Below are 24,046 nucleotides of genomic sequence, written 5' to 3'. Positions count from 1 at the left end.
ATAATAAGAGTTCCATGGAAACGAGTTATTCCAGAGTTATTCCAGAGAACGATTGTGAAGAAAGTACCACAAGACAAAAGTATCGTACCGTTAAGTATCGCTTTCATTTAACGATACATTAATATCACTTTATTCGCATGTTTATCGAATAAAAGGTATGAAGACCAAATAACATAAGCAATATTAATAGTTTCGTAAGAAGTACCGAACAGAAAAGGGAACTATATATAGAACTCTATATAGCAATTCTATGATCTATTATAATATATTATATATGTGTATCCAGTAATTGCCTAGATGTTTATTTCCAAGGGAAATACAAACAAGCTTTCGATTGTGAATCATTTACGTAAATATTGCAAATAAATTCACACTATTCGGACTATTTCTCTGTTATTGTACCGTTCAAACGAATAGTATCCGACGTTTGCTACAATACGATAGAATTGAGAACTTATTTAATATCGATGAATAAGATATATCTGTTCCTGTCATAATTTTATAAGTTCACGTCACTTCACACTTCACACTTCACTCTTTCGGTCCCTGACTGTTATTTTGCTGTTATAACGTGATAAAATAAAAAAAGAAAAGAAAAAGAAAAAAAGAGAAAAAAGAATGGACCGATAGGTAAGCAAGAGTCGATATATACAGTTGTGCCTCAATTTTTTTAATAATATTTATAACGAAACATGACGATCGTTTTCCACTTAAATAGCGGTTAGTGGTATTTAAAAAGTTTCGACGAAAACGAATAGATGTAATTAAAATTTTAAAAGAAGGCGACGAGTAGACGAATTTCCATCACATTTTTACAAAGAGAACCAAAGAAACGAGACCTGTGTGATAATGTGTTTCGTCTATTGGAAATTATGGCGAGCACGCCACCTTGAATATTTTATACGTCTTTGTATATTGCATGCATTTCCGTAAATTCTCTACACATTCGATAAATTACCATTTACATTGATAGAAAAAATGATAGGCAAGAAGATCGTAGAAGAAGGTGGAGGAAGAAGGATGGTCGAGTAAAGTAGTTAGCGTAATGGGATGCAAGTAACTTGCTTTTTATTTATGCAGATCTCATAGGTACATTAAATACTTTACAGAATGCCAAAGGTATTTAATTATACGTATCTTTCAATTCGTACACGCTTAATAGTCAATTCTTCTCTCGTTGTTCATTAATGTTCACAGGCATAATCGCATCAAGATGGAAAAATTGAATCAATGGTAGAGTTAGAAAGATTCACTCGTACACACACGCTATTTAAAAGTATTAACTACAATGTCGATTAATCGGCACACGAATTTATAGACGGCTATTTAAAACGCTTCACCGGCTACGTTTCTTTTTCACGATTAATATTTTATCGAATACACACGATTACAATTAAAAGACACAATTGTTTAACGAACCGACACGCAGGAAGGTCGGATAATCGACGATCGAGCGAACGAATCAACCGTTGTCATTCGATCGTTCGGTAATTGACTCGGCGAGTAATACAGTTAAATAAACGAGTATCGATACAACGGTCTTAATCTTAAAATTACAATTCGGTAATTTACGAAACAAATAGATAAATGAATTAAACGGACGAGATTAATTCGTTTATGTATCGTATCGCGCAATATAATATTCGTATACTACAATAATTGTAAGTCGTTCGTTCGGAGATTTATGGTATCACGAACAAGCGATTAACGTGATCGATCACTTGCAAAGTAAAAGTCAAGGCACAACGGTGAAGAACCAAAAGTAGAAATATTTACGGACAAACAAGAAAACAACGTAAACGTCTCTTTTTTTCTCTTTTTTGTCGAACGGATTTTCTTCGTTTTCTTTTCACCCGATTGTTAACTTCGTCTGTAGGACAATTCAACGGTAAAAAAAATTTGTTTTCTACGAAACAACGAACAATGGGGAAAACAGATTTTTTTTAACTTAATCGTCGAAAGAAAACAGAACGTCCACGTGAAACTTCGTTTAAACGCGAGTATTCTACGCGAAAAGTACAATAATATTGACCATTCTTGCGCACAATTTATCTCTTAATATCTTATGCGTAAACATGGAATACTTTCAGCCTAAAATACCTTCTCTTTTCCAATCCTTCGAATATAAAACAAAAACACAACCCGGTTAAACGTTAACTTCAATTTTTCAAGCTCAGGTGATTAACATTAACTCAACAGCTGGCATGTTAACATTAACGAAAATAAGAGAGAACGACAAACTTAACAAGAACAAAGGGAAACGCGGTTAAATTTTTTTTAACAAAGAACTAGGAATTTTCGTAACGTCGTTTGAAAATCAATGACTGACAAATAAACGAGGAACAAACTTAACGAACCAATTGTTTAACGGGCTAGAAAACGAGAACAATTATTTAAAAACTGAACAATAATTTTCTTACTAATCATTATAAAACGTTAACTAAAACAAACCTCAACTCTTCGCTCTACTCGTCGCTTCGATTATTTTCTATCATTGTTATCATTTAGGAAGTCGGAAGTAAATTAAAAATATTATTACAGTCGATTCTACGATTTTGTGTTCAACACTGCACGTTTTTCGTCGAGTAGTACGTTTTTCGAGTACATCATTTTTACCTGCTTCTCCCGAAAGTTAATAACATCGATTCTATATTGTCAAAACGATCTCTGAATTTCCAACTGAATTTTCTCCATTCTGTTTGGCTTATAAAATGGTGCAGAAAAGGCGAAGAATTTAAAAAAATTGATCAATCTTGAATTTTGAATCTTTTTTGCGCGATTTTGACTAAAGTAAACGATAACAAATCAATTTCTATTATCTCCTTCCTTCTTTTCTTTTTTTGTTCTTTCTTTCTTTTTTTTCTTTTTTTTGTTCTTTTCTTTTTTGGCAGTTTCAGCTGATAACCTTCAATTTTAATTCACGAGCGATCCGAAAGCTTTAATTTAAATATAGCTCTTATCTGCTATGTCAATTTCTACGTTTCGTTAACTTTGAGATTTTGTTAAAATTTTAGAATTTCGATGTAACTGAAATGCCAATCAATGGAATTATTATCGTTATACTATGTTTGGCAAGCGATTGTCGTTGCTTCTTGGACTTTTGCTTTTGTTTGAAAAAGTTCCAAAAGCTCCTCTTCGTTCTTCGGTTTATTCATTTTTTTCGGTACAATGATTCTCAAATTTATAAGTTTGAAAAGTTGTGTTGGAAAAAACGTTTACCAATACTTCTATTTTCATGCTATGAAATTTTGTTCGATCTTTCGATGTGTATTCGGCTCGGGAATCTCTAAATTTTTCAAATTTCTCTTATCCTTTTTCGTTTTTCCCTTCTTTCCTTTAAATTGAGCTTTCTTCTTCCCCTTTCTCTTCTTCCTTCGTCATCCGCTTTGTACTTCTTTAAACGTTCCCGAAACTTTAACAATCGGGGTTTTGTGCTTTGGATCCTGTAGAGTGTTTGACGCGCCCTTTCGTGCTTCTATTTTTCACAGTAGTAGCCGTCTTTCTTCGTTTTCTCCTCCTTCTTCTTTCCCAAATCTAACGAAATTTTGTTCTGTCTGATTTTAGTCTTCCTATTTCTTCGATTTCGGTTATTCTTTAAACTTTTTGCGTGTCTCCGTCCGATGATCCCATCTTCGGGCTGGTCCTCGAGACCTGGAATGTTGTGAGCGTTAGCGAAAGCCAGATCAAACAGGAAAGGAAATAAAATTTGGTAATTTACAAATTGATGAGAAACAAAGTAACGAACGATAGATAAATATACGTGTCGTTTTTAAATAATTATTCCTCTTCTGGTATTCTTTGTAACGTTACATTTTTAAACGATAAAGTGAAATCTGATAATCTGAATCAATTGTGCAGCAAATCGGAAGAAACGCGAGGTTTCTATTAACTTCTTTGCCTTTTATTCCGACATATGTATTATTCGCATATCTTTATCGACGATAAAAATGTTCGATTGCAACGATGATCGCATGATGATGATGATTGAACGCATAAAATTGGTGCAATTGAAATGAAAAAGTGTTTCTTTCGCGTTTCTTATTTAAAATACCGTTTAGTTCTTTTAAATGGAAAACTTATTTATGCCATACGAGGAGTATATTCTGTTCTAACTATATATTTTTAATTATATATATAATTTATTTATAGAAACGTTGCCTCGTGCTATTGTGTGTATATCGTCTGAAATGTTGGATCTTAGAACCGTGATTGTATATATCTTTAATGTAATGTAAACCAAATGCAAATTATGCGCTAAAGAAATTTTCATTCAACGGGATTATTTTTAAATTTCACGATATATTTGGAATGACATACATTCACGTATACGTCCATAAAAGTCATTTGTACTCGATCTATATTGTTGCAAAATTTCATTCGTATTGTTAAAATTATGACAAATTTTCGTTATTTTTTTTAGCAAGTACAACGAATTAGTGAAAGTTTATGGCATGTTTGGGAATACATATAAAATAATATAACGGTGAAATATCAATGAACTTTCGGTTCTTCGACAAACCCTTCTTTTGCCCTCTTTTGCTTCGTATATTTTATATCGTTGAATCACTATGACCGGTTATATCGACATTTTCCAGCGATGTTTGATATTAGCTTGAAGCGAATTACATCCGATATTTGTTTCTACTTTTTTTAAACGAATATTACATTGGACCGTTTATGTGTAATTTAAATAACGTTCGTTTGCTGTATTTCGCATTTCTATTTCTTTGCGTTTATGTTTCTCGCACATTCCTGATAATTTCATCACTGACAAAATTCATTTAGTTATAATTACATAAAATGCGAATATTTAACCGTAATTACGTTTTACACTGAAGATAAAACTTGATCGATACCATAAATAGCGTTAGTTCGAACACAGTTCTTTCCTGATCTAATTAGTTTCATTTCAAATTTTTTTAGTGGAATTTACATTCGAATCGTGACAGAATTTATGTCCACGGTTTTACGATATGTTTCAGGTAAAGTGAACATTTTCTACGATACTTCCAACCGCTGTTACATACAACTATCTTGAGATTATGAAAACACGGATTTCTAAAAAAAATTTTAATCAAATCGCAGGCCAGTTTATTTTATTTAGAAAAGAAATTTCATTGGACTGGAAAAAAAATGTTGGTGGACTTGAAAAAGGTTGAATAGATTTCAAGTAAAATCGAGATAAAATCTCAGATAGTCCGAAGAAGATTTAGATAAGTTCTAAACAGGATCGTTTTTCGTAAATAAATCTAAGAGTTAAACTTTTTTTCTAGATGTAGAATCAGAATTCAGGTAGAAAATGCTTAGAGTGCTTGCTTTTTAATTATAAATTAATTACGAAAGAAATCATCTATGTTTCGATGTTTGAGAGAATCGTTGGTAAGAAGCGGGTGGAAGATCCTTTGGTAAGTATGAATTGTTAAAAACAATACAGTATTTTTTTATATTAATTTCTTTTTTATATCATATTTAACGCGGCATGTTTCCTTAGCTTCCTTCCTTTTCTAGTTATAATTTTGCAGTCAGTTTGGATATATTTAATTCTCATAACGTATGGAAATTATCATCATTTGATATTTTATTCCAACGCCATTTATCCTAAGTATATCGGAGTTCGAATTTTATGAATTTTATGAATTTTGTGAATTTTATGAATTTTATGAATTTTACGAAAGAGTTTACGATCCATTTAATTTTCATTTTCATCTGCTATTACAAATGCAGGAAATCGCTAATTTAGCGATTATCGTCTTTTCGCGAAAATCAGTAAATTAAATACTTCTTATTAATCGATATCTATCGTTGATTTAAATTCGTGTCTTCCCTCTGTTCAACCGTTTCGTATTAACTTTTGTTACAAAAATTATCTTCTATTAAAACTACAATTAAGCTTCGATCGTTTTATAATCGTATATTATTCGCTATCTGCTGTTTTGAACGTTGAAGCGGGAACGTTTTAATGGAATGGAATGGAATGGAATGGAAGAACAGAATATATCTCGGTTATTATCGTTGGTATTTCCTATACTTTCTTTAGTTCGTTCCAATTAAAAACAAGGCTATCGATTTGACACGAAAAACGTAAAACATATCCGTTTCATTGCTATTTTGATACTCAGCACAAATGCACAAACATTCGATTAAATAACTATCGAGATTCGTTTTCTTCGCACTATGCAATATTTCTCTTTTTCGCGATAATCAATTTTGTCGTAAATAAGCATCGGTCGGTGTTTTTGCCTTCGTCAAATAGCTATTTTCTATTCGTTTCTATTCGTTTCTATTCGTTTCTATTCTTGTCATTTGGACAAGCGATTCGTAATTTGAAGTATGTTTCATTAGTAACGGACACTTCTTTGCTACAAAATATATTTTCCGCTTCGTACGAGACTCGTCACTTCTATTTGAAATAAATCTACTGAAATTAGGCGATCGACAGCGCTTCGTTATCGCTATTTCGTTATTATCTTGTTTCATGGTCTGTAAAAAGTTGGTAAATTTTTCAAAGTAAACGATCTTTAAACACTTTTCGAAATAAAAGATTCGCATTTGTGTGATCGTTTGTGACAAAATTTTCCACCATGTTTCACCGCGATCACCGCACTTTGTATTACCGCTAAAAGTTTTATAGTATAACGTTACAGAAATTCTAAGACAAAAATTCACGAATTAGTGACTTTAATGCTTACGTTCGGAAAAAAATCGCAAGACGAGTGTTGAAGGATATTTTGGAAAGTTGCCATACTGCACAATTGATCGTATCGATTTGGAATTGTATTTCGTATCGTATTAATTTAGAATTTCAATTTCATGATAGAATAGAAGTAAACCAGTAACCTGTTTTATATTTTTGTATATTGTCAAGGGTTGAGACAGAATCGAATAAAATGTATGTAAAAGTAAATAATTGAGATCGACAGTTGGAAATTTTAACTATGAAAATTGTATTTGATAGTTGATAAACGGAGTGTTGTGGAAAATTTGGAAAAAGCTTTTTGATCGGATCTTAGTGCCTGGATAGAGTAGGGCCGAGCGAAATTGCGCTTTTAAAAAATAAAGTAAATAAATAAATCAGTCGTCATTGATCGTCAATCTCGACTGGTGGGAACAGTTTTGAAATTTCTTACGTGGAATTTCTTTTTTAGTTTCGCGTTAGAAGAATCGTAAAATAATGAAAACAGCATGTAAAGATTTCTATAAGCTTAGCTGAGATCCGGATTCGATAATTTTTAAAGAACGCATCTGCCAATATAATAAAACTACTCGTCTTTCTAGGTATCGAGAAACGTTGAAGACGAAACCATTTGTGTCGCAGTATTTTACAAAAGTTCAAATATGTCGAATTTTTATTCGATGAGACTTTTCCAATGGAATGCTGATTGATGGCTGGCTGTTTTATTAATTTCTATGTAATACAACGGACGATATGAGAAATATTTGCTCCTATTTTGTTTATTATCCTATAAGTAGTGGTTTATTCTTCTACCGTTTTCTCCGTTGCGTTATTTTATCTCATATCGATCGACGTTAAAAGAAAGACATTTCTTTCAAAAAGCGAATGATGAACCGAATTATTTTAATACGTTAGAAGAATAATCATATTCTGGGATAGAATTTGCGTCAAGAATTTTATCGCCAACTTCGAAACGATACACTCTAAACTATGATTTGTTCGATATTGAAACAAAAACTTCTCGATATCTTAATATCGCTATTTTATCTTCGATAACACGTCTTTCTCCTCGACTAATTCCCATTGTTACGAGGATATTATTATTATACTGTTGTATAAAGGTATTTTACCAACTTACTTGTTATTATTACTTGTTATTTTTTTTTTCACGATTTTCGATCTTTCAGCGGCTTTCGTTTCATTTTAAAGAAAACACCGACACGTGTATCGAAAGATAAAATTTGTAAATATCGATTTACGGTATTGTATCTATTTTCATATCGTATTTTTCCCAAGTGTAATCTTTCTTCTTTTATCGCGCTTTGCGGGATCACGTTCTGACGCGACAAATGTCAAAAACGATACATGCATAGCGTGGCATCGAACGAAAGCTATTTTTCTAATATATGCATGCTTTCGACGATGAAAGTCGCGCTACGATAGAAAATCGGACCTAGTGATTTTAAAATCCTTTCGCTACGGTGATTCTGTTCCGCCAAAGAGCCGCCGCTGAACGGGATCCCGTGTCAAAAATATACACGTAGCGCGTGGACAGCCTTCGACGTTCGGACTTGCTTATTACGCCTGAACAACGCCGTCTTGACATGCTCTAGGCGTTTAACAACGAAATTCATGTACATACAAGCCGAACAATTTATTAAGATAAACAGCAACTTGCGATACATTTAAGAAATGACAGAGTACCTTTAAAAAGTGAACGGACGTACCGGTATACAAATTCTTTGGGCATTTTTTGTCCAAAGCTCGTGATATTTTTCTTTACTAACTATTGCACTGTAATAGTCGAAACAAATTCAAAAGTACCAAGGATGAATAAATACGACTCCGTAAAGTATCCGCGAAAGTATTTGACGCGGAACTCGCAAGAGGCGCTGCTAGGCATAAGTTGGTTGGCCACGCTGCCGGCTACAGGCGGCGTTGGCTGTAATCGTCGTTAGGAGCGAAAGGGTTAATACCGCGATGATAATATAATATAATATAATATAATAATAAAGGAATCGATCGAACTAGAAGCGTTTGATTATTGCTGACATATTGCTGCAACAGGCAACAAGCACGGTACATCTTTCGATGATGTTACACTCTGAGAATGAAGGAACGTGGATCTGTTGTTGCTAAGGTACCATCGACCAATGACTAAATCGCAATGCTAAGAGTAACTTTACGTACCGACACAACAAGTCTGACAAATATGAACAAACTTTCAGCACCCGAGCCTCTCGATAGTAGTAATTTGAATGTATTCCCTAATGAATACGATTTTCGTTAAATCCAGATATGGAATTTCTGTTCCTTTGTACGAGTCTCTATCAGCTGCGTGATATGGTTTATTTTACCTGGCATTCGATAATTTTGTTCGATAATTTTGTTCGCAGAAATCGCATCATTCGAATATATTCGAATATAAACTGTATTTAAACTGGAATTTATCGTTCAAGCGTAACGTTGAATAGTTTTACACAGTTGAGAAAAAAGATAAAGCAGCCCATATTTATATATGTTGACATTTAAATGCGAATAATTGCAAAAGACGAATAAAAGGTATGTACCGAGTGAGTATTATCGTTGTATGTGAGTATAATCGATGTTTCAAGATATTTCAGAGAATCGTTAAATTATACGAGAAAAGATAACGAACAAAATATGTTTGTTTGACGATCTTTTGCTTCGTAGCTTTCCCATTTCGATAGGTGGTATCGACGTCTATTTTCTAAGATACGAACGAATCGCTAGATCGTAATTCGTTTGTTCCTTTTTCTGAGATATTTTGCAAACATCTTTCCGCTATTTCGAATCTTGCACATCCATTTCCAACGATATACAATCGATCGTTTCTATTATTTATTTCTAACAAATTGCAAGAAGCTCTTCGTCTACTGTCAAACTGTAGAGATTTATTCAGGAATTGGTCTTTCGAACTGCACTTCGAATTGCACTTTCGAACAACTATAAAACGCGATACGTTGGATATGTTGGAAATACGTTTATAATGCGATCGATTTAAAATACGCATCTCAAAGTGTTTACGTTTATTTAACGAAATCATTGTGGATTTATTTCCGATGAACGTACGAGAATTATGGAAATGAGAATCGGATTGACCTTGAGTTTCACCTAACAGTAGATAATTGTATTTTATTTATCCTAGTTAGGATTCCTAGTTACGTAGAAAAATGTAGGAAACCGGCTCGATAAAAGATCACCGCTTAATTTTCAACAACGAATCGAATACTTTACGTGCTATCATATAAAGTAACAATTATCAAAAATAAAAGTACAAATTGCATACAAATATCGTTTATCGACATCGAACATTTATAAAATGTTCTTTGGTTTCTATCGAACAGAAGAATGACATTTTGAACGTTTCTGAATGAAAATCATCGTGAGATACCGCAACTTCTTCTAAAATAACTCTTATTTCGTTCGGTGGCAGCAAGAGGCTGTTATAAAATTTCCAACGACGAATAAAACTCTAGTCGCTAATTTTAGAAATATTTGGAAAACCTTCCGTTACAATTTCAATGAAATAACGAGCACCTGTTCGAAACATCACCTATCGGCTTCTTTTTCTCGGTATTTTAAGACAGTCGTGAATTTCGTGTTATCTTCGTTAACGATTCTTCTAACTTTCGTTTCAGAGACACGCCTCGGAGAGAACGGTACACAAGGGAAACGTTTGCAAACCTGGCTACTTTTCACTTTCTATTTCTGCCAATTTTAATCTGCCAATAGTTTCTTTAATCAGCTAGACGAGAAAACGATCAAGTGCCGACGAAAATCAAAATCAGAACGTTAAAACGATAGAAACAAACTAAAGAAACTAAACGGAAAGAATGATGCTAAATCGTGAAATTTTTGACATAGTCTATCGAAACACCAAGACCGCGTATAATTGCCAGATACAGGACTCACCATTGCCGGAAGATATCGCTGCGAATCTTCCTCCAGGACACTCCGTGACCTTTCCGTTCGGGTAGCGAGCTACTTCTGCGGAGATCGAAGGCAGTAGCGGCTCTTAAATAGTGGTGTTTGGACGGGTGCACGCGTTACGATGATCCGTGAGAAAATTTCTCCGCACAATAACACACACCCTGTTTCAACGATCCCACGGGGTCAAAGGTCGCGCAAACCCTGATTTTTACCTGTTTCCGGGCTGGCAAAAAGGGGATGCTCGGTTAGTCGGACACGCAGCGACCAGAACCGACGACGACTGCGCGAAGAGGGGAGAGATGGTAACGGTCGTTTTCTTTCTCAAGCTCTTTATGGAGAAGGAAGGGTGCGGGTTTCGATTCGTGAGAATTAAACCTGGCAGGGGTTGTTAAAAAGTTCGAGATACCTTTTAAACGTTAGAAAGATAAAATCCATCTTCGGTGTGAAAACCGAAATTCATACTAGTCATATAACTATTTAGAACGTGAATTTTTATCCAAATTCTTATTTTTCAGATTAGAATTAAAAGAATAAAGAATATGAGTAGGAAAATGGAAAGAACCTATCAAGTATCATAGAAAACACTATACTTTGCATATCTTATGTGTCTTTTTCGTATTACGCGCAATTCGCTACAATTTTCCGCTTTCAAATTTCCTATAAATGCGTGAAAATCCGCAGTTTAGTTGTTATACTTAGTTGACAGGAAGGAAAAGGCTTGAAACACCCTCAAACGTTAGAACGATCGCTCGCTTTTGAAAAGTATGAAAAACAAAATTGTTACAACTACACTGACGATTATTGTGAATTTATAAAAATTTTAGAAATGCGAAATTACGCAGAATGCGGCTAATAAATATAAAGAAAGTGATTATAAGTGCTTTTCTATGATAATGAAAACTATGACCTTTTATAATAGTTGAAAGGTAAAACAACGTCTTCTTCCGAGGGTTTACTTTTTAATCGAGAACAGTAATGTTCTCCAAAATATGACTTTGTATACAATTATAGCCAATTATAGCGATCATATTACACTTTTGTCTTTTCCTTTTAATCTTTCATTCGACTTACGATTCCTTGCAGAAGCAAAACATAGATGTTTTATAAACAAATATTTAAGAAATAACAACTTTCTTATTGCTGGACTAGTTAAGGCTGCGCGTTACATGTATAGAAACGCGAGCAACATCGGAATCTCTTTATATTTTTTTTAACTTTTTCATATTTCTCACGTTCCACTTCTCTCGACAGATGTTTAGAGGTATTTCGAAACATTGACATTATATGTGAAAAGATGACGAACAAGATATTTTGTGCGATCTTTCGCCTCGTATTTTTCCTCGTTTCTCTGATAATATCGGTAGGCACCTTTCCTCTACGATGAAATTTATAAAACATCATACCTTATAATACCTTTATAATAATATAAGGTACCCCTTATTAAGGTATTATATTATACAAGGTATAACAATATAAGGTAATATAAGGTACCTTTCCTCTACGATGAAATTTATAAAACATCATACCTTATAATACCTTTATAATAATATAAGGAGATTTCAATCTGCTTTCCAAGCACGAACTTTGCGTTTAAAAGTCGAATGGATTAACAAATATAAGAATTGCAATTTTTTCGACAAAATCGTAGCTATGCGAAGTAGTCGTAATTTGTATAATAGTAATAAAATTGATGTAACCGACACGTGCATTTCAACCGTTTCATAATACGAACGCACAACCTTGTCGTTTCATTCTTCTTTTACCCTCTCACACTATTCAAATCGTTGAAAGCGGTCGAACGACAAGAAGATCCAGTTTTATTCCCCGTTTAACCATCGAACTGTTCGTCTCTGTATCTCTAACCCGTTCCGCGTAAATTACAATCCTACGTGTGACTTTATTTACCTTGATACAAGATTTATATTTATATTATTTATATAGTATACGTATATATACGCAATATTATGTTATAGATTTACATACAGCGATATATATATATATAAAGTTGTGCCACTGTATGCAAAAAGCCACCAGTACCTGTAGGATTAAATCTAAAAATTTCGTAAAATTAGAATTCTATTAACAATGTACAATATGCAATGGAATATCCAGAAATATTGTCAATAAAGAGCAAGTCAAGGAAATATATTATTTTATATAAAAAAGATATTAGAAATAAGAGCCCTCTGTTTAAACGTATAGACTTAAGAACGTTTAGGATATAAGGGTAGAAAATAGGAAACACTCTGTACAATGTTGCAAAAGGCGAAAACTGATAGGTGATTTCACAATTTTATATAGAAATCGCAATGTATATGCCTAACAAATTCATTCTCATTGTTGCGATTAACTATCGTAATGCGATCTTATAAATATATTGCACAACTTATTACCTTTGTTATCCATTTATGCCACTCTTCGTCTACGTAAAAAAGAATTCTTTTTTACTCGTTCAATATCATTACCGACGGTAGTTCTATTATCAACCCGTATCCTCCTTTACCGACGCACGATACTCTATACAAATCATTTGATACACTCCTTGGCAAACGTGCGCATATATATATGCACATGTGATCCGCCATATTTATTTCCTAAAAAGTTTATCATTTATATTTAAGTCGCGAGATTAGATTCAGCTAAGCCGTCGTTTGATTTCAAATTTCTAAGATATCTAATTTCGAGAACATTTCGTTAAAATATCCTTCTTCGTGAGAAATATGTCAAAAATTTACTTCAAATAGACGAATAGTAGCGAAGGTTGTCAGCTGGGAGTGTGGCGGCTCCTGTAATCCGGCTACTCGGAGGCTAGTTATGATGGAGGGTCTGAGAACGGGGGTTACTGTTGGTGCGGGACTCACGTTGACTGGGCGTCCGCGCTAAGCTGGCCATCAATATGGGCATCCCGTCGAGGAATCCGGGATGGCCAGGTTGGCTAGGGAGAGGCGAACCGGGCCAGAGGGGAAACCCAGCAGCCAAAAGTCTCCGTGGCGGGCAGTAGTGGGATCGCGCCCGGGAGTGGGACCGCAGTGACAGCCTGGTCAATATGACTCGACTCATAACTTTTTTTTTTCATTTTTTTCAATTTTTTATCTTATCCCGGTTAACATAGTACCGTGACATATGTTTATTAAACTAATCGCTTAATTTTTTATAATAAAAATCTTTGTCCGTATGGGCTGTTATAGTGTGTCAGGTGTCTCTAACTGCTGTATCAATTTTTCATTATTTTTGAATATCTGTTACAAGGTAAATACTCCTTTCTGTGCGTCTCTGATTTGTAATGGACTTCTGTCTTCTACCTGTTATTCTAATATATTTTTCGAAGATATATTTCTTTGTAACAATTACTCGGTTAAAACATAATCCAGTTATTCTTTTGATTTAAAAAGAAAAAAAAAAACTGAGAAAGAAAGATCAAATTAATGAATTAACTATGATGCTCGTATAGGAAACTTATTAATTTCTACATTATTATTCATTATTTCTGCCTTTTATACTTTCACTTCGGTACAATGTAATGTTGCGTAAAAGGATATTGACATTATATTCGGTATAAGGATTGGAAACTGTATAAGACAATTCGTAGAATTTCAGGACAATATTATTAAACAAGAAAATATAAGAAAAATACAAGATACGCGACATGGTTATTTTTATAATTTCTGTTTCTCTTTCTTTGCTTGTTCAGCAAGTGCTTCTAAACGATCGTGTTCTGCGATCAAAGCATCAACTTCACTCGTAGGAAGGATCCTTGTAATAGTTTTATCGTTTTCTCTTATTAGGGTGACCATTTCCACTGAAATAAAATAAAAAGTAGTTAAAATATTACACAATTTTACATTTATGAAACTACATTTAAATTATATACATTTACCTTTGTCTCCTGATAACTTATTGAGATCTAAAGTCTTAGACAGCACTTTTATAGCCAGCGCTTTTGCTTCGTCTAACGTGATATTGTTATTATCATATTCCTGCTTTAACGATGATACCGCAGCAGCAGAATTATGTCCGATACAAGTTGCTTTCCAGCCTCCATAATTCCCACTTGGATCTGACTGATACAATTGGTATCCATAATGCTTGTCCCATCCCATATATAAGATGGAAACACCAAAAGGCCTTTTTCCTCCATATTGTGTATACGCTTGCTTTACATCGCAAAGCCAAGACACAAGTTGCTCGCAAGGAATAGGCTCTCCATATTGCAGTAAATATCGTTGCGCGATTAAACGTAATTCATTTGTTAATACATTAGCATCGGAAGTGATACCAGCGACAGAGCACACAATGTCATCGTTCAGTTTGTAGATCTTTTCAGAATAATATACCTCATCCAATAATTTATTTATATTACGTCTTTCTGCCACAAGTAGAACACCGTCAGTTGCTAAAATGCCAAGGCAAGTACCTGCATGACTTATAGCTTCCATTGCATATTCTACTTGATAAAGACGACCCTCGGGAGAAAAGATTGTCGTGCGTGTATCATATCTGCGTGCCTGTTAGCGTAAAAATGGAATTAAATACGAGTTAAAAATGTCAATATTATATTTTTAAATTTCATAATCTTTTGAAACTCATGTTTCTACTATTGAGCAATATCGTTTAAATATTTTATAGATTCTAAAATAATATAGCCCCACTATATTCCACTTCGACTTGTAAATATGAATTCATGTAACCTAAAAAATACCAGCTAAACAAACTTAAAACACTCGATATAAATAAAAACTCAATTTAATAAGAACACAGTATCGCAGAATAAACGATGCGTCCATATGTGATGTAAATAAATAAATAAATAAATAAATAAATAAATAAACTTCGTTAAATTAACTTTATGATGATCATCATTCAAGTTTTAACAATAGCAATTTATAAGCAATAATGAGTAAATTTCTATGAGGAAATGAAAAAATTTTTTAAACACAAAAACACATTTAATAAAACAAATTTACATACAATATCCTAATACTATTATTATATATATTATTTCGTTATTAGCGAATGACAATGCAATTTATGTAACCTCCAAATTTTAATAGAAAGATACCTAAAAGGTTAATGAAAATTATAATAAATAATACTAAATTAATACTTCTTTATATTTACCATTATGTGAAACTTTCAGTACGGTAGATACAATATTATGACAAACAAAATTGAGAAATTGACACCAGCGATAAGAAGCGATTTGTACAAGTCGGATTTTTGAATAATTTCAGAACACACAACAGTTTGTTCCGGAAGTTGACAGGATTTCACATCGATGTATATGCGTTCTATAATAAGACTGGCATTCTTATAGCATAAATGTAATAAATATAATAAATAAAACAAATCAACATACGGACAAACCAACATGAGGACATACGCTCATAATTTATTTATTTTATACTATATAAGTGTATTATATACATATAGTATAAATTAGATAGATTATGTATATATGTATATGTAATATAATAAAGATATCTTTTTTAATACTCTGATGTATGTAAAAATTATATTTATATTAAATAATTTACTTACTTGTTGCTATCTTCTTTTTACAAATATTTACTTAGTGAAATTTTTACGATAAAATCAGTAATTTACTTCAATTATTTCAATGTGGATTAGGAGGTTTTGTAATTAAACATCATAGTAATTGCTGTTGCTTAAAAATATATTTAATTTAAAAAAATATATAAACTCAATTATCATCAGTACTTTTCCAGCGAATAATATTTTGTCACTATTAAAAGTCGAATTGCCAATTGTATTATAAAAATACATCATTTGTACATATATTTAATTTGCACAATACTATAATTTTCCAATCGATATTCGTAATCGTTTTAATTATCATGGTTTTCGAAGGTCTTATTAAGTTTTAAAAGGAATCTAATAATAATAATAAAAAAAGAAGAGGAAAATGAAATACCGACATTTTACGATTACTAAAGAAAAAGGAACTTTATGGAAACTATACATATAGTTTCATCGTTAATTCTTAAAAATCATATCAAATATTTTAAGAAGGAAAAGGAATTGCTTCATATAGTAACATCATAAAAAGAAAAAAGAATTTCATAAGGTAATACGTTAAGAACGAAATAACGAAATTAAGCACATTATTAAAGTATTTCCTATTCTTTGTCATAACCGTAGTCAGAAACCAAATCTTGTGTCATTTTCTTCCCTTCTCCTTCTTTTTCCATTTTCATATTAGAGTTCAAATGCTGATAAATTCTAGTGAATCCTCTCCCAGTACTAATCTTTTTTGCCTCCCCATAAAGTTTTGCTGCTATTTTTGTATTGCACGGAATAATATTCTGAGAGTTAGAGCTACCTTGTTTACTTGACTTTGGTTGAGAATTATTTTTTTTAATATTATCCTTTTTATCGTTTCCTTGTGCTTCAGGATTATTTCCTTGAGAAATTACATTTATGTTAAGATCACTTCCTACATCTGAAACACCTTTATCAGCCTCAAAAATATCTTTGAATAACGCAACAGCATTGTTTTCTTCATTAGGAATATTTTCTTTTCCTTTTTGACTAAAGCTATTATTTATAGTTGAAGAAGTGATACCTATATCAGTACTTGTATCGATAGTATTATTTTTCAAGCAATTTTTTGTAGAATCTGCTATGTTGCTGCTATTATTACTTATAATGGAAACATCTTCTTTCTTCGATGAAATACTCTTTGTTCCCTTCTTCCCGTCGCTTTCCTCTATTTTCAATTTGTCTAACTTGGAAATAAGATTACTAGCAAAATTTCCATCGCATAACATTGCTTTAGAAAGTTGTTTAGGTGGCTGCAATGGCTGTTCAATGTCTACTTTCTTTCTTGCGGTGCTCGTGTTGCTGCTAGTGTTGCTGCTAGAGTCGCTGTTAGTCCTTTGAAGAAGAGACATTCTCTCTCTTTCATACTGTTTAAACTGTTTCTTCTGTGATTTTGACATAGCAATCGCCCCTCTAATTACATCTCTATTTTCTGTTGCAGCTAGTGGATTATATGATCGATTATTTCCAGTCCAGTCTTCATCCATTGTACGAGTTCTCGTGTTAGGTACTCTCTCCACTAGAATTCTCGGAACGTCTTCATCTGATTCTAATGTGATTTCTTTACTTTTTACGTCTCCACTCGATGGACATATTGTCAAATGGTGCTACAGAAATAAATTATACTAACGTTAGAATCTAAGAATTAATAATTCGACTTATCAGATATTAAATTCTTCTATTGGGTAACACAAATGGTTAAGTAGGAATAACATGAATGAAATATAAAAATTTATAAAAAAAGGGTGCGTAAAAATGTTTTCTAATTTACCTCATACTGTTCCGAGTCTAATATGTGTGTCCTATCGTATTTACAAGCAAGCTTGTCATCTTTCTGGTAATTTTTGGCACATTTTGTTATATGAATTTGAAATCTAGATTTTCTAATACGATGACATTTGTTGTATGGGCAAGTAATATAAACCTCCATGTCATTCATTTTTCTAAGAACAAAAGAAATAAAAATTATTATGTAATTATAAAACTAGTACGTATATTTATATATAAAGAGAAAGTTTTCAATGTCATTTTGTATTGTCATCAGTATCATGTTGTATCTTCTTTTTTTATGGTCGACTGGTTGACAATATAAGTAATTAAAAAAAATATAACAGTTATTGTTAATAAAAATGGTCGCTCAAAGGAGGGAAAATTATAAGTTTGAATCTCTGTATTAATAACAAAATTTATTATATTCTAATTCGTAAATAACTTTTATGTTCAACGTTACGTGCGTGATCTTATTTAAAATATAATTTTTAATTTATTTTCAAGCTTAATATATAAGATATTCGGTCTTCTTGCAACTGTCGCAAATTGTTTAGGCAATAACATTTTGAATTTACTTGCCAATTGTATCAAAAGTATATCACTTGCAAAATCGCACAACTGTATTACTACTCATATCACAATACATGTATCTACATACGTCACATATTGTTTTAATCTAAATTTTGAATCCGTAACGTATAATTCAAACGTATATATAATTTTCGACGAAAGAGCTTTTAAAGGGAAGTCCCCCTATGATAAAAAATATGACGACAATCTTCAATACTGAAACAAATAGTAAATTTTAGCCTTATAAATCTAAATTATAAATAATTTGCCATGAACTAGCGTAAATGATAAATTTTGCGAATATATTAATTACAGAGAAACGAATTTCCATAGATTTATGTGAATTTGTTTTACAATGTATAAATGTGTTATACAAAATGTTATCATTTTACAAAAGGAAAGGAGAAAGCAATAGAATTAATAACATTTTATATATTAAATACGAAAATAAGTTAATAGAAATTAATAAACAACTCTTTTTTTAGAATTTAAAACTTGTCGCTACAAATCATTGCTATTATATATTATTACTATGTTCACCTATTACTAATTTCCGTTGCAAAACCTTGCTAATTGAAATGATAATAATAATCCCTAAATAATCATTGTGTTTGGTATTATTTTTAATACAGGGTATCCAATCTCTAACATGCGTAATTTATGTTTCATACCACCACTATATCGCAAGAAAGGCACACGCTTTCCTCGCACAGTATGGCTCGCTTGATTCCAGTCGTGATCTGTTCAACCACGTTAGTTCGAGGAGGATTTGTTTCATTTACGAACGAAATCGTGCGCAAATAATCCAAAATTCACACCATGGATGACGAGTGGGGTATGTGCAAATCGATTTTCCGACATTTAATTGTTATGCGATTGTACCTTTAATCGAAACTACGAAACCATTTTAACCTTCAACTTTTACAGATGTCGAGAACGCTGAGGCGAAATTCGACCTCGCTATCAGATCCAACAAGTGGGAGGGCGAAGACGAAGACGAGGATGTCAAGGTTCTGTGTTACTGGCTTTCTTATTCTAATTTTGTGCATACGATTTTGAAAATCTTCCGTTCAGACGACACACCATAAGTATGGTTAACCTTTCATAGAGCTAGTCAACATGAGTCGAATAGCGCGATGATAATTGATTATTGTTGAACAGATTTGAAGTTTGTTTTTGAATTTGAATGGTATAAATATTGAAACCGTAATTAGAATTCAAAACGAATGAAATGCATTTAAATTGAAAATTTACGTTTATGTTTGATAATGAATAATTATAGAAATTTGGAATTTATTACTAACGTGTTGTATGTATTTTTAAATTGGATTCTACGTATCGGAGATGAATTGATCCTAAGTTTACCTCAGTTTTAAAGTAATAAAAGTGTCATAGATACAGTTACGTGATGCTTAAATGTAGCATAATTTTCAATTTTAAATAAAATTAAATTTAATTATGTCATGATTATGTAAGATTTGATAATGGCGGGAATTGTCAGAACATATTCGGGATCATGTAGGATATAAATTATTTTGTAAAGATATTTTATTGATATATCTAGATTATTGTAGGAAGAAATATAAGATGAAAATAGGATTAAATACATATGTTAGAAAATGAAGTGCTTGTACGATGATTTCAAGAAATAATCAATCAACAGGATAGCTGGGAAGATGTCGAAGAAGAAAAGAAGGATGTAGAAAAACCCGCAGAAGTGCCTAAGGCTAAACCAAAGCCAAAGAAAGCTTTGGCAGAAAGAATTGAAGAGCGTGAGGTATAACTTTTCTTTCGATTGAATTTTTTAAATATGTTTTCCTAAAGTAATTTATCTTAAAGTAAAATTTAATCCACTTATTTGATTGCTTGTTTATTATTTTCTGTTTATATTCACATTATACAAGTAAGGTACAGGTGGAAAAAGAATTGTTCCCTTGGGAAAGACAAAGCATATGCATAAACGTTATTGTGCATTTTAAACTTACTCTTTCATGAACACTCCTTTTCCCAGTTGTAACATGATTGTAGGGATACTCTCTACATGAATAAAAATTTACAATTTTTATTGTATGTTTTTGTTTATCTAATTTCTGTTAGTTTATGTATGTAAAGAAACTTAGAGCGTTTATTATATTAATATGACAAGTATTTCTAATTTTGTTAATTATAGAAAAAGGCAAAGGCAGAGGCAGAAAGGAAAGCTAAAGAGAAAGAGGAAGCATTAACGCCAGAAGAGAGGAGAGCGGAACAAATAAGGCGTCAAAGGCTCCAAGAAGAAGCTGATTTACGCCTTGCCATGGAGACTTTCGGTTTGTCCAACCTTGTTGATTTTTCTCATCGCAAGCCGCACAAAACTGAGAAGAAATGACTTCGCTAAAAACTTTTACTTATTAACTCTTTGCACTCCTATTTTTATTTAATAATATGAATTTTAAATAACTTATGAAAGTATGTAGTCATTTCATTAATATTTGATAAGGTAAAGATCTTTCTTAAAAGTATTGGAATTAGTATTTTGCTTACAAGGAATTAGGATGTATGTATTACTTTGTTTTTTAAATATTTGATCTTGCTACTGCAAAGCTATGAACTATTTTGTAATTTTACATAAAATTGACGCAGATCTAAACTATAGCACAGTAAAGTATATTAGATTAATAACGTATGTATCTAAGTATGAGCATTGTTATTTTTATTTGTTTCATAACCTTGTTTAATTTTAAGTTTAGATTCAAATTTCGAGACGCATCTATAAGCTTCTTCTTATCTTTGAATCTCCTAAAGTTCTTAATTGATATTAAGTTAGTTGCCGAATCTAATATCATTTTAATTATGAAAGCTGTTGCATTCTAGATCTAAATGTTTAAATCCTAAATATAACTCTTTAAATTAAGATAATTGAAACTTAACGTGAATATTATATTTTTGAAATGTGCTTTATTTCTTTCACAGCTACGATTTAGAAGAGATATTTTACTTCAGATATTGTATTTGCTCAAGGTCTAATAATTGGATCGCAAAGAGTTGATTCCACATTCATGGCTTAATGCAAATTTTTAATGGCTTAATTATGTTTTAAAGCTTTATCTTTCATAAACTAATATACAGTATATTTTGCCAGTATTAAGTGTTATTGGTGTAAAAATCAAAATAATTATTATGTAATTTTTAAATACATTCCATTTAGTAAAATAGCTATATATACATAACATAAAATTTCTAACAATTTTCTCGTTCTTAAAAGGACAATATGAAGTATTTTTTTATATAAATTAAAATTGTACATACAGTAAAATAGTTGTAAAAAATTCTGAATAACGTTTTATATGCTCAAAGTGTTCTGTTTTCATCATATTGCTGTAAAAAATTAAACAAATTTTGGGTGTATTTAAATTCCTGAATACTATACTTACTACTGTAATTAAAATGGTTAATTGTCAACTATTGAACATTCTCATATTTCTACATTTAATCCATTTAAAAAGATTAAGTTTGTGTCAGGAACTGTACCAGAGATGTAAATCATGTATCTCAATTATTTAATATAATCTTTGAGGAAAGTGCAGAATTGTTATTGTATAAAAAATAAACACTTCTATTTCATAAAAATATAATGCAGACGTGTCTTATTTATCAACATTTAATCTCCCGTACCGTTCCTGATAAATGTTTAATTTTAATAACAATATACTATGTGCTTTCTGAACATCGATATGATGAATGTTTAAAATTATTTGTTTATTCGAAGGTAAAATCTCATAGAATTAAAGTTATAGGTAATATTTCGCCTACATAAGGAATATATTTGAAAATATCATTCTGTATGTAAATTTTTAATATTAAACGAACAAGCATTACTTTTATCGCTATTGGCCAAATTTGAATAATTAAGTTATGAAAGATAGACGAATGTAAATTAATGTAACTAGTATTATATCCACTCGTCATCTAATATTTTTTATTATAAAAATTATTAGTAAAAACAGCTGTAATTATCTTATTAGAAATTATAATTTGAAATTTTTCCCTTAGGTGTAACAGAAGAACCTGCTTTGAGTCTAGATACGACGGTACCTAGCACAAAAGAAGAATTTGAGCAGTATGGAAGTGTACTTACACAGAAGCTAAATCAACTTGCTAAAAATGCCGAGTTTCCTCCGTTTGGGGAAGAACTTATTAAATCTGTTGCTCTCAATTGTAAGTACATTATATTAAAATATAAAAGAATCCAATGTCTTTGTGCCATCTATCCTCGCTACTGTGTCTGCATGGCAACAGAGTAACATCATAACAATTAACAAAAGGCTATATTTAAAAAAAAAATTCAATTTCGATAAATTATTCCTTTTATAAATTCACTTCTTCTTTATAAAATTAATTTTAATTACAATTTTTTTTCTATTATAAATTTATTTCATCTTCACTGTAAACTAATATCAAATAAATTAATATACTTTAATAGGGCAAACAATCGATTTCATAAATGCATATTGCTTTTTAGTATGCTTAAAATTAATTATTTTAATGGTAAAATTAATTAATTATATGGTATATTATATTAATCTTGTTTACAGTATCCTCAGCGCATTTGAAGAAAGTTAAAACGTTGATCGATAATTTGTTGATTGAGAAGCAGAAAATCGAGAAAGGAGAAAAGGCGAAGAAGAACAAGGGCAAGGGGAAAGCAAAACTGAAAATCGAAGATGACAACACTCTTTTGAGCGAATACGGCGACTATGTTTACGATGACTACGACGATTTCATGTAGCGACCTTCTCATCCCATATTCTTATTATTCCCTAATTCCTTTTCTAGTCGCCTAAATACAAGCAAATGGTTATTAACATTTTTGCAAATTTTATATCCTTTATTCTCTCTCTTTATATTTGAATTTTCATTCTCTTTATTTCTTGGTTCGAGAATGGTTACAATATTAAACATTACATCAAATAGTTTTTAGAATTTCATGTTATACAGGATATTTCGTTTAACTGGAAACGACAGAATATCTCGCGAGGCATTAAATTTATCAAAATAATGTTTTAACGAAAGTTGTTTGGTTCAAGAAGGAGCATCATATGGATGAAATTTTTTCTTTTTTTGCGGATCTAGTAGTGGAGGAGATTTTAAGGTCAACTTCATTTTTTCAAACGGAACCGTATATTTTTAATACATTAATCGACCCATCTCGGCATTCCCCATAGAAAAGTATTAGCCTGTTTATGCCGAGAAATTATTAGTTTCGGCGATATTTTAACTTCAATGTGTCAAATATAATGTATGGAAGACAAAGAAAGACACGGAGCGGTATTCCTGTGTTTACATTGTTTTTGTCTTCCGTACGTTAAATTTGACAAATTACAGTTGAAATATTCCTCGGACTAATGATTTCTCGGCGTAAACAGGCTAATACTTTTCTATGGGGAATGCCGAAATGGGTCGATTAATGTATTAAAAATATATGGTCCCGTTTAAAAAAATGAAGTTGACCCTAAAATCTCCTTCACTGCTCGATCTGGA

General features: G+C 31.8%; 3 protein-coding genes and 1 long non-coding RNA gene across 6 annotated transcripts; 1 reads left to right on the top strand and 3 right to left on the bottom strand.

The window, feature by feature from the left end:
• Positions 1-1,051: 1,051 nt before the first annotated feature.
• LOC126872183 (uncharacterized) lies at positions 1,052-12,039 on the bottom strand. The gene is made up of 2 exons (XR_007691902.1): positions 10,610-12,039; positions 1,052-3,651 (listed from the first exon to the last, which is right to left on the bottom strand). It is a non-coding gene; the product is annotated as an uncharacterized LOC126872183 (long non-coding RNA).
• A 2,174-nt stretch (positions 12,040-14,213) lies between these two features.
• LOC126871862 (proteasome subunit alpha type-4) lies at positions 14,214-15,910 on the bottom strand. Its single transcript, XM_050631157.1, has 3 exons — positions 15,746-15,910; positions 14,505-15,132; positions 14,214-14,426 (listed from the first exon to the last, which is right to left on the bottom strand). The coding sequence occupies exons 1-3, from the start codon at positions 15,746-15,748 to the stop codon at positions 14,284-14,286; spliced, it is 774 nt and encodes a 257-aa protein (XP_050487114.1). The 5' UTR covers positions 15,749-15,910; the 3' UTR covers positions 14,214-14,283.
• Positions 15,911-16,283: 373 nt separating this feature from the next.
• LOC126871859 (uncharacterized) lies at positions 16,284-18,779 on the bottom strand. 3 transcript variants are annotated; one of them, XM_050631149.1, is made up of 3 exons: positions 18,615-18,779; positions 17,958-18,129; positions 16,284-17,793 (listed from the first exon to the last, which is right to left on the bottom strand). In XM_050631149.1, exons 2-3 carry the CDS (start codon positions 18,123-18,125, stop codon positions 16,765-16,767), a joined length of 1,197 nt encoding a protein of 398 aa, XP_050487106.1. In that variant the 5' UTR covers positions 18,126-18,129; positions 18,615-18,779; the 3' UTR covers positions 16,284-16,764. The 3 variants fall into 3 exon arrangements, with proteins under 3 accessions (XP_050487106.1, XP_050487104.1, XP_050487105.1); XM_050631147.1 differs by having other exon boundaries at positions 18,536-18,778; XM_050631148.1 differs by lacking the exon at positions 18,615-18,779 and having other exon boundaries at positions 17,958-18,386.
• Positions 18,780-19,187: 408 nt separating this feature from the next.
• Positions 19,188-23,372, top strand: LOC126871863 (eukaryotic translation initiation factor 3 subunit J). The gene is made up of 6 exons (XM_050631158.1): positions 19,188-19,361; positions 19,454-19,536; positions 20,190-20,303; positions 20,697-20,835; positions 22,559-22,723; positions 23,101-23,372. The coding sequence occupies exons 1-6, from the start codon at positions 19,346-19,348 to the stop codon at positions 23,292-23,294; spliced, it is 711 nt and encodes a 236-aa protein (XP_050487115.1). The 5' UTR covers positions 19,188-19,345; the 3' UTR covers positions 23,295-23,372.
• The last annotated feature ends 674 nt before the right edge of the window (positions 23,373-24,046 follow it).

This window comes from Bombus huntii, chromosome 12 (assembly GCF_024542735.1).
Source record: "Bombus huntii isolate Logan2020A chromosome 12, iyBomHunt1.1, whole genome shotgun sequence".
In the NCBI taxonomy this organism is placed as follows: domain Eukaryota; kingdom Metazoa; phylum Arthropoda; class Insecta; order Hymenoptera; family Apidae; genus Bombus; species Bombus huntii.
Note: the sequence above shows the minus strand (reverse complement) of the source record. Positions and strands in the feature narration are given on the sequence as shown.

Coding starts and splice junctions, on each gene's coding strand:
- LOC126871862 (XM_050631157.1), bottom strand. Junction 14,427..14,504: donor TAAGTTATCAGGAGACAAAG/GTAAATGTATAT, acceptor ATTTTATTTCAG/TGGAAATGGTCACCCTAATA.
- LOC126871859 (XM_050631149.1), bottom strand. CDS start 18,125: ATGAATGACATGGAGGTTTATATTACTTGCCCATACAACAAATGTCAT. Junction 17,794..17,957: donor TAGACTCGGAACAGTATGAG/GTAAATTAGAAA, acceptor TTATTTCTGTAG/CACCATTTGACAATATGTCC.
- LOC126871863 (XM_050631158.1), top strand. Junction 19,537..20,189: donor ACGAAGACGAGGATGTCAAG/GTTCTGTGTTAC, acceptor ATCAATCAACAG/GATAGCTGGGAAGATGTCGA. Junction 20,836..22,558: donor CCTTGCCATGGAGACTTTCG/GTTTGTCCAACC, acceptor TTTTTCCCTTAG/GTGTAACAGAAGAACCTGCT.